Below are 14,411 nucleotides of genomic sequence, written 5' to 3' on the forward strand. Positions count from 1 at the left end.
CCAACCCGTTACTAGCGTGGTGTACCTAATAAAGTGGCCGGTGAGTGTATATATGTATGTATACACGAGGCTTTTTAGCTATTTGTCACCTTTTTGATGTTTACTTGTACTTTTTCTGCAACATTTCCTTTAGATTTGCAAAAATGTTCAAAATATGGTAAAAAGATTTTGTGATTTTCTTTTTCTTCTCCTAATGTACTTTCAGAGTTTTCTATAAATAAAAATAATAGGACTTCAGTCGCTGCAGTGTATGAGATTCGCCACAGAACATAATTTAATCAATATAGACCTTTATTAACTTTGCCAGAACTGAGCAGTAGTGAACAAAATCAATCTGTGTTTGCGTCAGAGCTTTGTCGAGCCTCCAGTTCTCACAGGCTTCACGGGTAATGCAATGAAGTACGAACTGAAAAGGCTTTATAATCACTAATGCTCTTTAATGCTGTTATTGGGTTTTCTGTTAATGTAGCAGTAATTAATAAACTTCAAACAAAAAATAAATACAATAATTGAACTGTCTTGGTAATGAACCCTAGGCATGAAAAAGATGGTTTGCCGGATTTATACATAATTTTTATTATTTACACTTTTTATTCATACTTTTGGCCCATTTAATTGTTTGTAATACATGTTTTTTGTACATAAAGTTTAAAGTGCCTGTGACATGCCTATCCATCAAATACAAAAGATCAAAGAAAATACATTTTTATATCACATAAATGGCCTATTTTTTTAACTTGGCTCAGCCAAAGTGCAACAGGAAGTGACATCAAAGGGGAACTCTTTAAGAAAGAGAACTCTCTGGTCTTTGTTTATCGAAACAATTTTAAACTCTGACTCGTCTTCATCTCTCTCTGATAGCGACTCAAAATAATCTAAAGAAACATCAGATTCTTCTCTACAGACTGTGTAGTTAGCCATTTTATCAATGCTTGTTCCATGCAGGCATTCCCCTTTGACATCACTTCCTGTTACTTCACATGCAAATATCTCAACAACTGTTCATCTCAGCAGCAGGAAATTATTTGTGCAATATGTTAATATTATTATCTTTTCATGAATGCCTTTATATTATTTCTTTAAAATTCACGTCACGGGCACTTTAAGTTACTTAAAAGCCCATCTTAGTGACTCATCCTTCTAATCTGACAAGTTTTCTCTTAATCTCTGTCAAATGGTTCCCCATGAGTATCATTAGATGAGAACATTGGCCAAAACTACAAGCGGGACACAAAAATGAAAAATGAGACATCACCTTGGCCCTGGACACTAAGACCCATTTGTCCTCCTCTTCTTATTTCCTCCTACGATCCATTCTCGATGTCAGGGAGTGGTGTCTCCACGGTGTATGGGGGTCCGTCCCCACGGCCCCTGCCCACCTCCTCCACTTCCACCTCCTCCTCCACCACCGTGATCTTTGTCCGACTCTGGCTGGCTCTGGGCTCGCTCCGGCTTGGGGTTGGGCGTGCAGGGCGGGTCGGGCTGCTGGACCGACATGGTCCTGCGCAGGTGGGTGCGCTTACACAGGAAGTCGGGCTTCGCCGAGAGACCGAACGAACCTTTTCTCAAGACCATGCGAACCGAGGGGGATTTCTTGGGCCTGGCTCTGTGGCCGAACTGAAGGGTGGAGAGGTGTGCCGCGTAGCCCTCGCTCAGGAACTACACAGAGAGGTAAGAAGATTAAAGTAAATGAGGGGAAAACCGACGCTTTTAAAGTGAGAAAAGCGAAACAGGAGTGGCATGAAACGCTACTCAAGCAGAGATAAGAGACACAAATGAAAATCCAGCTACCTGGCACTGATTCTGGTACTTCTTCGAAGGTCTGCCAACAATATAAATCTGTGAGGGGTTGAGGCCTAACATGTTGTAAACAGAGATGTCCTTCATGGAGCCGTAAGAAGAGTTGATCTTAATATGACACTGGCAAAAGAGAGAAAAGAAATCCAGAGATGTGGTTGGCATTTAAATGCAGCGTAACCCAAGGCTACAATGGCACACGAGAGACACCCGGAGCGAACCGGAGCTCGTGCCGTAGAGCAAAGATTAACTGCCCCGTTAATGTCAGAGTGATATTTTATTCTCAGCGGCCTACCTCGTGTATGAGGTTTCTGAGGAAGATGGTCTTCTGTCGCAGGGGATCATGTACCAGGCCTTCAGAAAAGAAAATCATCCCGTGGGGGAAGTTGTGCTGTGACAGCCATGATACGACACGCTGCTTCTGCATATCAGGCCGGCCTGTGATGTAGATGATAAGATACCCGAGGTCCTGCCAGTGCCTGCGTTTGAAAACACAGCATAAAAAACAAACGTCAAAGAGACTTAATGTTAGGGATTTTTAGAGGGCTAAAAGAATCTCCTGTTAATCCAAAATTTCTAACAATATACAAGATAAAAAGACAAATGCTGCATATTTGAGTTCTTTTTAAAGAAAAATCTATTCATTTCTCTTTTTAATGAAAAAAAACCTTCAAAAGGAAATCAAACAGCACTACAGCATGAAGCTCCCGAAAGGTTAGGATAAAGATTTTGCAGAGAACAACTTTTTTCCGTAACCTTGAAAAGACTTTTCACGCTGCTCCTCAATGAGTTCTGCATTTCCTCTGATCGATACAAAGACTCGATGACTTAATCCAGTTCATGTATAAAGAACTGCCAGTGAGGACAGACCCTGCCCGGGAAAAGAGGGATGATGCGACAGCTATTGTGGCGCATACAGAGAACATTCCTCATTTTAAAAGAGGCTGATTCAAAAACCAGCTGCTGTTTTTCAGCTGTGGTGACAGGCGTCTGATGTTCAAACCGTGTCTGCAGAAAAGTTCGATGAATTTTGTGGAACTCTGTTTCAAATCAACTGCATCGCAACCATTAAAAAGCCAGCATGTTACAGCTATAATCCAAACAACCCAGACACAGTCACAGCAATACTTATATCATCCAAAAATTAGATCTCAGCAGTGGTCTGTAAGAAAACTGCTGAAGACGTTTTCTTTTTAAATGCAGGTTTTGCAGAAATATGCCTGACTGACACATCTGAAGATGTACTGATACAGTATTAAAAGGTACAGCTACGTTTGGTTTCTTTTCCACTTGACTTTGAAGACTTTTGTACATACATGCTACAATACACACTCAGTATGATAATTATTTCTTTTGATGCACTGTTTTTATTTTATTTTTCTGTAAAATAAAAGCAATGTTTAAAGTGTAAGCTATGTAAAGCCATTTTATTCAAAATTAAATAAATAAATAAAATAAAAATATATTAAAAAGATGCTAAAAATGCATTTTAATATACTAATTTTGATGCACTGCATTTCATGGGGACATTTGTTTATTTGTTGGAATTCTTATTAATACTTCATTAAAATTACAGTATTTACTTATTTATGTAATTTATGTAAGTTCCTCAGAGCCCCCGCCCCGTCTGCAGAGACCTGAGCAAAATGGCCGCGAGCTGCGTGTCACAAAAAGTTTTGTATCAGAGTCAAGACCTACGTTTGGAACCGACAAGCGGTTACCTGACAACATCAACAGCTCCAGGCCGGACTTTGGGATCACTGCCCATGATGGACACGCTTGCAGCAAATGATCCGTCGATGCTGAAGACCACACACTCCATTCCTCGGGGCAACACCGTCAGATAGGCCTCTGCACTGGTCTGATCCCCTCTTTGGATTGAGAAAATGAGAAATACGAAAATATACTCACAATATACAGTAAGCTTGTTACCTGGATGTCTTTAGCAAAAAACATATAAACTAACCCGTTTGTTTCTCATTTATTAACATCACTATCTGCTCATTTTACTTACTTAACCACCATTTTAACTGGATAGACTCCCAGGTAAAGCTTCTTGGTTTTCGGTATGGTGTACGTGACTCTGCCGCTGCTGTTGGTCACCTCTGTGTCGAAGTACACCCACCGGCCAGACTGAGGTTGTGTCATCACCAGGATGTCGACCTGAGAGGAGCAGAGTCGTTCCGAGGATATAAATTAATGTCAGCCTCTATCAGCAGCGATAATCTAACGAGGCTGCAGCTTTTCACCTTTTCTCCCGTCAGAGTGACCATGTCCAGGGGGCCGTACATGAAGCGACCCACCAAAGTCTGGGGGCCGTCCTCAGTGGCGATAACGTCATTCACTCTGTGGTTGGCTGTGACGTTCTGCAGTTAACGACAACAGGAGCACAATCAGAGCAGTTTAATGGGATGCAAAACATAAAAACAGACAAAACACAATAGCAGAGTGGAACGGGAGCAAAAATTAAAATAGAATAAATTTTCATTAAATTTTCCTGGTGCAAAAAAAACAGGTTTGGCATGAAGACAAATTTGCATCACAGTCTCATATTTAGTACAGCAAATGAAAAAGGGTCTTTTTTGCATCCTTTATAGGAGCCATTTGTAGTTCTGGGTATGGGTTTGGGTTCTTATTTTGCTTTTATAGTTCGGTTTGGTTTGGTGGCAGTGTTTGTTTATTTGGATTGACACTTTGACCTATATTTTTGCTCTACCACTGGTGGYGGTGTGGAGGGGAAATCTATATAGGTGGCAAGGTGAGAAGGAAAGGTGAAGGGTGTAGGGAGGTCACACGGTTTTTACCGCTCTCTGTTAAAATGCTGGTTAACCTCTCTCATATTCACATTTTACCATAATTTTCCATCTATTTGGCAAGCTGCCATAGACCGCCACTCTGGACTTTGTAACATTTAATAATCAAAAATAATATAATAAATGGGAGTATCCCCAAACATATCTCCCAGTCTGGACATTATACTGATTGGAGCGCGTCAAATGCCTGGATTCCCCCGCACCCAGAAGCGACTAAAAGGTTGGATTTGATAGTCGCTACATCCTTTTTAAAACACTGAACTTGTGCACTTGTTTTATGGATTATGCATTTATTTGTTTTATTCTTTTATTTCATTACATGTAGAAATATTGATGAATGTGCACTGTCCTGTTAAATAAATGAATGAAATGAAACTTATTGCTCACATACTGTAGTACCAATATGTTTAAAGGAGAAGCTTTAAAGCAGGTTTATTCAAATGGCAGTCAGCGGGCCACGTCTGTCACACAAGTGACTTACTTCTGGCCCGCCGAAAATTGAAAAACATTTATTCTTTTGAATTTTCTTTTATAATTAATATAATACAAAACATTTTAAATCATTTGTAAATGTTACTTTTATGATTCAGCACAACAAAATGAATAAATTTACAAAGTAAAAGCTAATAACGTTTTTTCAGTTGTGTACTGCAGTGTCCACCCCCATCCTCCCGCCCAGAGCAATTTAGTTGAATAGACCTGCTTTAAAGTTTATGTATCTGCACTTAGTTTTGTAAAAAAAAAAAAAAGAAAAAAAAAGCTGAAGTGTAAAATAACAATTATTTTATCCTAAAATAATTCTAACTGTTTTTCTTTATCAGCTTGTGTGGCACACCTATAACATGATGACTATGATACGGAAATAAATATTAGTGTCTTTGTATCTGTTTGCTCAACAGGATGGAGCTGAAAAGTCAAGGATCTCATTTCTAGCAATGGTGAAGAATCTACCGTATTTTTCGGACTATAAGCCTCGACTTTTTTTCCTGAACTTTGAACCATGCGGCTTATAGACCGGTGCAGCTTATACGTGGATTTTTTTTTCTTCAGCCACCAGGGGGCTCTTATGCTCCATTTGCTTCAACCACTCGCTTCAAAAATAGAAAGGAAAAAAAAAGAAAAAAGCGATCGCTTCCAGAGCCGACTGTTGTACCAGGAAGCAGAGATTTCAAGATAGTCAATGGCCAAAAACTCATAAAAGAAGATAAAACAGACATTTTTCACGGTGGAATCTGACTGATAAAAACTTTGGAGCTTAATCCAGGACCAGTTTGTGGATAAACGTCGAGTGAAGAGCCGCCAGACTTTTTTTCCCTCATTGCACTCCCCGGGGAAGGAATCTCATGCAGTGACGTATGCTGGAGTGGGAGGGCTTTCCCACCACAGCTTCAGAGCCAGCATTACCCCGGGAGGACAGCAACACAGAAAGCAACACTGAACAGATACCGCTGTGTGACGCAGCTTTTCTCAACTTGTTATCTCCGACACTGAAGAGGACTTCGATGGTTTCAGTGCGCCGGAGGACGATGAATGAGACGTTTTGTTGGACCAGAAACTGTTAAAGAAAACTACCAAAATAAGGTCAGTTAAATGAACCATATTCCTCCGAACTTTAATTCCTAAAGGTTTGCTTTTTATGTTTTGATGATGAATTCACTTTTTTGATGGCAAATTTGGGTGTACTGTTTTTTTTATGTTGGGGGTGCGGCTTATAGTCTGGTGTGGCTTATATGTTAATGTTCGCGGGTTTTTTAAAAAAAATGGCGGGTGCGGCTTATAGTCCGGTGCGGCTTATAGTCCGAAAAATACGGTAATCAGTTTTTTTTAATCGGCTTGAAACAAGTCATTTTTATTCACCTCAGTTCTCATCTCTCAGACCTGAAATATTAGTTTAACACAAACAAATCATTATCCCTATTTTACTATTTTCTCCTCAACAAACAGTTTTACCTGATTCTTCAGGTGACATTTTGTTGGAAGCCAAATTTAAATAAAGGTAAAACATCCAAACTATTACTTGCCTCCATGTGTTTCATTTTCAGAATTCAACGCTGCCTGCGAGACACTGCAGAAAAACGTGTTACCTCCTTTTTTTAGCTTCCATGTCTGCTCCTTGTTTGAATTTCCTTCCAGTGATCCAGCAGAGAAACGCTAATCCTTAAATCTCTTCTTGCTGAAGCAGCTGCATTTTATTAGCATATTATGAGCACACTAATGTATAATTCACAAACTCAGTCGGTGCCACCATGGCATTCATTTTACACAGACGACCGACTTCTTTCAGCCCTGTAACCTTCACTTTATCAGAATGTACTTTTTTAACACCTGACTTTTCTCAGAAATAGTCACTCACTGAATTTGAATTTTTAGATTTTCTTTCAAATCGCTGGATTTTTTGGGGGGATCAGGTCATGAACAAATGAAGCAGAAAAGCATGAAGTGAATGGTAGCAACTGATTTGTCCTACAAATGAACTGGTTACTGATAGCTGTGATAAAACTGACAATAGTTCTCAGATGATTAGGTTGAACAAACCTTTAGATATAAAAAAAATTTAATATGTTTATTCTTCACAATTTCATTTGTTGAGGCATGCAAAGTAGTGGACATTGGGTTTTACAGATGTTAGAGCAGCTTCCAAGCAATCAAAAAGTTTGCAAAACGAATTGGCAGAGGTCAAAACTTCCTGGGTAAAAATCTCTCAGCAGCTCCTGAAACATTATAGACTTTTAGCACTTAACAACAATTGCAAAGATCTAATGGGATCAATCATGTTGTTGTTGTGCTTTACCGTTTCACCCGTCCCAGCTAATGATAACTGATCGAAAGGATGTGACACCTAACAAGGAGCTTCGACTTTTCCAGCTGCTCTCCTGCATCAGCTTTGTCAACAGCTAATTGTTTGCCGGCATGAGGTCTCACTGAAACTGCGACAGGAAACCTTCAGGGGAAGCACACAAAATTCAAAACGCACCTGTGTGTAGCGTTTGCACCGCGGGGATGCCTGACGGCGTTTATTTTCTGCCTTACCTCGGTATCGACGCCAGACCTAAATACGAAAAGGGAACACAAGCCGCCCCTCCAGCAGACAAAGGCTTCTTTAGCCAGCAAAGAAACCTCAGATGTTTACGCCAAGCGCCTGCTTGAATTATGTCTGAACTGCAGCAGATGTGCTAGCCGTGCACAGATTAAATCACCTAATCTGACTGTATTCAGAACGGAGCAGCAGCTTCAAGCCCCGACATCAGATACGCATCATTAGCTGAACAATTCCAACATTCAAAAGAGAAAAACTTCAAACTCAAATATAGCCTTGTTTCCATGGTATTCTCCTCCTTCAGATTTATTTTTAGCCTCCTAAAAAGCAAACACTCGCTAAGTTTTTTGCACTTAGAAAAAAAAAGGATAGAAATGTGACCTTGATTGTTCTACTTGCCAATGCTCAAAGGCATGTAACTGCCTGCCTCGGAGCTTCAAGGTAAAACCGTGGGAGAATTAGAAGCCAGCCACTGCATTTAACCTCTACAATTTCAGCATTTAAATAACTATATTTTTAGCTGGATGGAAGAGAAGGGCATCGTGTGAACCTGGAAGATGGAGTTTTTAAAGTTTAGACTCAGAGAAATGGATTTATGAGAAATAACGTCTCGGAGCACAGAACAAGTTTTGACAAAGTGTTCAAGAAACTTTGCCTGCCTTAACTGTGTCAGCTTAGTCACACTGAAACTCAGTTTTTATGAACTTAAAATAAATAAATGCATGACCTGAGCTATCTGATCCTGCAGGAAAGAGGTGAATTTTCCACATTGCTTCTTGCTTCCGAGCAGACGAATAAATTAGAGAATGTGGTGTTTTACTGAGGTTTAACGTACCGGTACTTCAGAGATGAAGTTTTAGATGAATGTGTCGAAGTAAAACTGCTTAATTTACAACTCTGTTCAACTATTATCAGTTTGAGCTTCTAATTACTGGCTTAACCACCACAAATTGTTTTATTTTTGCCAAAAGCGATTAAGAAGTTAGAGCAAACTGGCACCAAAGTACAGTTAAAGACAAACAGGTACCCTGAGTTTGACATGTGTCCTCCTCCTGAGCCATTTCTCTCGTGGGCTGGAGGGAGAGAAGGAAGCTGAGTCCAAGCTGTCCACTTCCTGCGTCTTCACACAGTCACACCGCATCAGCTTTCAACACAGACATGTGAGACGAGGTACATTTAGACAAAAAACAAGTCAAATCAATTCCTTCATGTCAGCAGAAAGCACACACCCCTGTATCTGTAATAATTCTTATTTCAGCTAAAACAAAAATACAGCAGTTAATGATGTGAAAAGGTTTACAGTTTGTGAAGTCGTGGAACTAAATTTGCTGTTTATAAATAAACAGTAATAGAGACTAACAAACTCTGGTTCAGTTTTAAAAGTTATGAAAGAATTCTAAATTGGAGTAAAAGTGTTAAAATGTATGTAGAGCAAAATAAGAAACATTTTATCTTTAATTACAAAAGTCAAAGAAAAATACAAGAAGGAAAAAAAATAATCCTGTGACTCTTTTACAATTCTAACAGTTCTAAAATCAAATCACCAAAGGCGGTAATCAAAATGACAGGTTTTTTTACTGCTTTAATTAAAGGAGGTGGAGCCCAGCTGTTCGCTAATAAACTGTAATTACAAACTGACAATTATAATTTTAAAATTAACTGAGCATTGCTTTAGAAGAAGAAAAAAACAGAAATTAGCCTTTATGATTGAAGCGATCCACAGCAATATTTGCTCTGTCCAATTAACTTATCAAACCCAGTTTATTATCTAAACTATTATTATGAAATGAACAAAAATATAACAATTTAACCGTATTCACAGAAACAGCTTCTGATTAAATATAATCAAACAGTGACTTATTATTGTTGACTAGACATACTGTATCAGCTTTATTTCTGTTGATAATATATTTGGAACAGAGTTACTAAGTATTGTAAACTAAGTCAAAATCATCCATTTTTAAATAACAAGCAAGTCAACTTCAGATAATTACAGCAGAGTAAGTAGATGCTGTTATTCTCTAAAGTGGAGTAGAAAGTTTAACAATCAAGAATTAGTGGCACTCAAGCTAAGGACAAGTATGCCAAATTTTTATTTCAACAAAAAAAAACTCTTTTAGAAAAGTCAAAATTCATGACATCCGTTTAATAATAAGGTTATCAAAAAGAGAAGTTTTCAAAGTGACATAACATCAAACCTGATGTACTATCAAATTTAAACCGAAACAAATAAAATAGAGTAAAATGTTTACAGAAGATCTCCACCTCAGCTCCAAGACTGTATCAGTTCATGTTTTAACATTGGAGGCAGTTTCTCTTCACGTTTCTTTTATTTTCACACCACAGGAACTGCAACGGACTTTGTAATTTAATCAACTTTTAAAAGAAATTTTTGCTGCGACATCATGCTGAACCTGCTCGGCAGGAAAACGATTGATGAAGCTTCCCTACCTGCCGAAGAATAAAAGCAGCGATGTCAGTGGACTCCCAGTAGGAGGCGTGAAAAAGATGCGGCAGAGCCACCGTTGGGAACGCTGTGAGCACGTCGGGGCAGTACAGGGCAAAGTCCAGCCTCTTGGAGCCCCACCAGCTACTGGAAACTGCAAGAACATGTAGTTACAGATTTTTGAAGTCAGTTTAAAATCTGTTAAAATCCTGCAACACAAAACTGTAAAACGAGGACAGCGAAAGCCGTTCCGCATCTCACTCACTGTTAGCGATGGTGTTTCCCAGCCGGCCCATGGACCAAGCTGATATTCCACTTTCCACACTGGTCACACTGGCTTTACGACCCCTTCCATCACCTCCTCCTTCGTTCTTTGCTTCAGAGGAATGCTGTGAAGCTGGACCTGCATGCTGCTCATCCTCCAAAAACACACTTGGATGGCTTTGGATACTGTCCACTGAAGAGAACGGAAGAAAATACTTTAATTAGAGAACAAAAGAACCACCTAAATCCTCAAACCGTTGCTGTAACTTGCCAAATAAGGTCCACACATTGATTGGTTTTGTGTGGGAGTCAAAGAAAACTCCAAACTGAATCCGTTGGCTTTAAAATTTAAAAAAAGTGTCTCTCAAGACAATTAGAATAATCCTTAAATTTGGTTTTATTTAGAGCCTTTTTTTAGTTCATTATGTGATGTTATTTCTGGAGTCTCAAAGCTTATTTTATCAATAAGCTGTTTATTACAGAGAACAAAAATAAATATGAACATGAAATTCAACCTGGAACACATTTAAACAAAAATCTGAATCCTCTGTGGAGAAGTGGTTCAAAATGTTTTGACACATTAGATGAATTAGATTTTTATTTACTTTATCAATTGAAACAGCAAGAAGCTGAAAAAAAACTGAAAGTAGAATAATTTTCCCTAAATATTCTGAAAACAGCTTGCTTTTTTAATCACCTATAGTGCAGCTGCTTTGTTCTTAAGGATAACTTTTATTTACTTCCTCAGCTTCAACTATCAGACGAGCTTTCACAGATTATCTTGAACTATTCTTGAATCAGTAAAAATAACTAAAAGTGTCAAAGCAGGGGTGTCTTTTTTTGCGATGAACCAATAAAATGTTTGAAATCATCAGCAATTAAAATAAATGACAAAAATCAGTCAAATCTCAGTTAGATACATTGATAAAACAACTCATCTGAAGAGATGTGATGATAAACTCAGACATGCTAACAAAGCTAGCACGTGCTAAAACATCAACAAATGCAAACAAAAGAAACAAACCAGTATTGTTTTTTAGAGCCACAAGATAAACCTTTGCTTTAATCTACAGCACAGTTTTAAAGGCTTTTATTCTTTTATTCTAACGGTGTTTGAATGCAGGAGTTTTTGGTGACACTCAATGCAGGTCAGATGGTTTTGTATTTTTAGTGTTTTTGCTCTTGAATTTGTTGGTGCATTCAAAATGTCCACATTTTGTTGATTCTGTTCCATAACTGTGGACAAATTCTTTTTGAGTTCTATTTTAAACTTCTTCCCAGAATCCACAAACTCTCTGCTGAAGGCCTCTGGGATTTCTTTGAGTCTTGGAATCCTGACAACATTCTTTGAAAGCAAATAAAACACTGGGTTGTGGAGATTGTAGAGGTCTGATCAAGACAAATCCCCTTTTTTAATCACTCTAACAAACACTAGCAGACCGCACACAGCTGCAATTTTTCTCTTTCTTCCACTTCAATCTAACTTTTATTGGAAAATAAATAAAACACATTTATCTTCCAGTCACTCCTTTCTGTCAAGTGTGAACTTGATGTTACCTTGAACCTTTTTTTCCCTCCTCACAACCAAACAAACCAGCAGCTCTTCTGTTTGTTCTCTTGTTTTATCCTGAAGTAGCTCTCTGAGAGGTTATCTGCTTCAACCCTCTTGTGGCTCATAGGAGTTACTGATCACTGGGAAGTCTGACCTCAGCAGAACTTTTCCAAAAGACAAGACCATAAGGACTCACTTGAGACTCGTCTCTAGCAACAACAGCAGGGTGGCCTTAAAGAAACAAGAGCTTTCAGAGGCTATTCTACAAGAACAAAAGAATCCTCACATTTTTTTATTTATCATTTCCTCCTCACCTGCTGTGGATTTAGTTGCAATTTCTCACTATTCTCTCAGTACAGCCCTCAGTATTTGTGGTCTTTATTTAAAAGTTTTCATTCCAGCTCTTAGTTCTTGTTTTCTGACTCTCATGTTATAAACTTAGCACAAAAAGTAAGGAAATCTATGTTTGGTGGATTATTTCTTTGTTGTAACAATGCTTCTTGGCAATAAAACGTATACAGTTGGAAAGCCTGTTAAATTTCCTTTTAAATAGTGCCATATTTGTAAGGAACATGCATTTGTGGGATGATTTGTGGGTCGCACACATGAAAAACTTGCAAAATCCTCTCTGCGATTGCCAAACAAGACTATTTTGCTGTTGCTACTGATGATTGTTTAGAGCTTCTGGTACCGTCAGGTGCTGCCAATCAGGTGCCAGGTGTAAGAATTGTTACAACGAATAAATAATCTACCAAACACAAATGTATTACTTTTTGTTTTAAGTAAATTTGTTCCTGATTGCCTTATAGCCTATGAGAGTTCTCTGTCATGCCTCTGTTTTAGACTAGGATTTCATGCTTTTATTATTTCTCAGTTGGACTAAATGGTAACTGAACTTATCAAACCCCATGGGGACCCCGAAGCACTTTACACTAACATTCATTCACACACTGATGGTGGTAAGCTACAGCCACAGCTGCCCTGGGGCACATTGACAGAGGTGGGACTGTAATGATCTCTATGTTGGTTTAGATTAATCACCTCTTTCACAGGTTGTCTAGAAAACAAATTGTTTAAATGGTACTAAAAAAAACGTGAACACACGACCTGCCTTCCTGTCTGTTTTCAAATTGATTTTAGGATTTTACTGCCGGCTTTTACAGTTTTAAATGGTCTTGTCTAGTCATATTTACTGCATGTGATTTTCTTTTCTGTAACAAGTCCGCTGACATTAATGAGACTTTTAAACCTTTCTTTGATTGTGTATGAGATCCAATAGAGCTAATGGTTTTATGTTGTTTCTGTAATTTATTTAGCTTTTATTTGTTTTGTAATGTATTTATTTTTGTGTTTGACTGAATTGAAGACTAAAACTACAACATCAAACCCTCCCCAGATGTCTCGTAAGTTCAGTCCAAGTTCAGCCGAACGATGAAATGAAGTGGGATCTATAAACAGTTTATTTGTCTCAAACAGATGGTGGCTCGGCACACAGATGACCCCACCGTTTCTGTGTGTTGTGTGCCTGCTTCCATTCACTGTACTGTCAGTTTAGTGGGCTGTGGGGAAGTAGATTTAAGGTGGAGCTGGAACAGGGGTGCACTACGGTCGAGCGGAGCCAAGATTTAATGCGATGAGGTGTGCCTGCTTGGCTGCAAAAGTTAGTCAGAGCATGTCGTGTCTGGATTTGTCTTTTATTTGTGAGATTTTCTCTGGATTCTCATGAGAAAAGAGATTCCTTAGTTTCTCCCGATACAATTTTCTGTGATTGTGTCACATTCATACTTGTAACTCAGAAAAAATTAGCATTATGTGTATTATATCAGTGCATCAACCAGATTGCATTACATGTGCCACCAAGAACACTCAAAGTGGCTCAAAAAGCAGCTGGTTACCTTAAGTTATCATCGGCTGCTGAAATGCTTCATTAAAAAAACTTCTATGCAGCAAAGTGTGTTTGTCTTGTATAAGATGGGCCACAGCAGGAGAATATAAATTAATCCTCACTACCTGAGGCAATGAAAAAGACCTGGTTAATAAATCCCCACGGTCTAGACAAAGAGCTATTTTTATTTGGAAATCTTACATAAACTGTGTCTGCTGTCAGAACTGATGCAATCATTTCTTTTGTCGCACGAGTCTAAGGGGGAATAATGTGGGAAGAGAATACATTTTGCTGAAGGAAAATGTTCCTGTGGTATAAAAAAGTCAGCTTTGTGTTGCAGAAATTTTATTTAGTTCATATCTTTTGTTGCAGCAAAATCCCTGCATTTCTGATGAACTGTTTGTGCATGTGTACCGATGCTATTTGTTGTTTTCTCATCAAAGTTCAGTTTTCTCCAGTTCCCTGTTGCACACGTCTGCATTTCTGGGTCCTCTAAACCAGTGTTTCCCAAACTTCTTATCTTCTGACCCACAAAATATCCATGGCAAAAACTTGTGACCCCAAATATTACTGGTCTGAGTACACAAACTTTGTTAATAACCATAAAAACACAGGCT

The 14,411-nt window shown here is 38.6% G+C and overlaps 1 protein-coding gene across 2 annotated transcripts in view; it reads right to left on the bottom strand.

The window, feature by feature from the left end:
- Positions 1-14,411, bottom strand: part of LOC106527864 (membrane-associated phosphatidylinositol transfer protein 3) — an 88,817-nt gene that overhangs the window by 3,482 nt on the left and 70,924 nt on the right. For both annotated transcript variants that reach the window (XM_014022877.1, XM_014022876.1), the window contains exons 11-19: positions 10,359-10,550; positions 10,099-10,247; positions 8,675-8,791; positions 4,047-4,163; positions 3,812-3,960; positions 3,519-3,668; positions 2,093-2,276; positions 1,792-1,920; positions 1,256-1,659 (exon numbers count right to left, since the gene is read on the bottom strand). In XM_014022877.1, coding sequence (XP_013878331.1) covers positions 1,324-1,659; positions 1,792-1,920; positions 2,093-2,276; positions 3,519-3,668; positions 3,812-3,960; positions 4,047-4,163; positions 8,675-8,791; positions 10,099-10,247; positions 10,359-10,550 — 1,523 coding nt within the window. In that variant the 3' untranslated portion in view covers positions 1,256-1,323. The remainder of the gene's footprint in view (positions 1-1,255; positions 1,660-1,791; positions 1,921-2,092; positions 2,277-3,518; positions 3,669-3,811; positions 3,961-4,046; positions 4,164-8,674; positions 8,792-10,098; positions 10,248-10,358; positions 10,551-14,411) is intronic.

The sequence above is a fragment of the Austrofundulus limnaeus genome, unplaced genomic scaffold (assembly GCF_001266775.1).
Source record: "Austrofundulus limnaeus strain Quisiro unplaced genomic scaffold, Austrofundulus_limnaeus-1.0 Scaffold345, whole genome shotgun sequence".
Taxonomy (NCBI): Eukaryota; Metazoa; Chordata; class Actinopteri; order Cyprinodontiformes; family Rivulidae; genus Austrofundulus; species Austrofundulus limnaeus.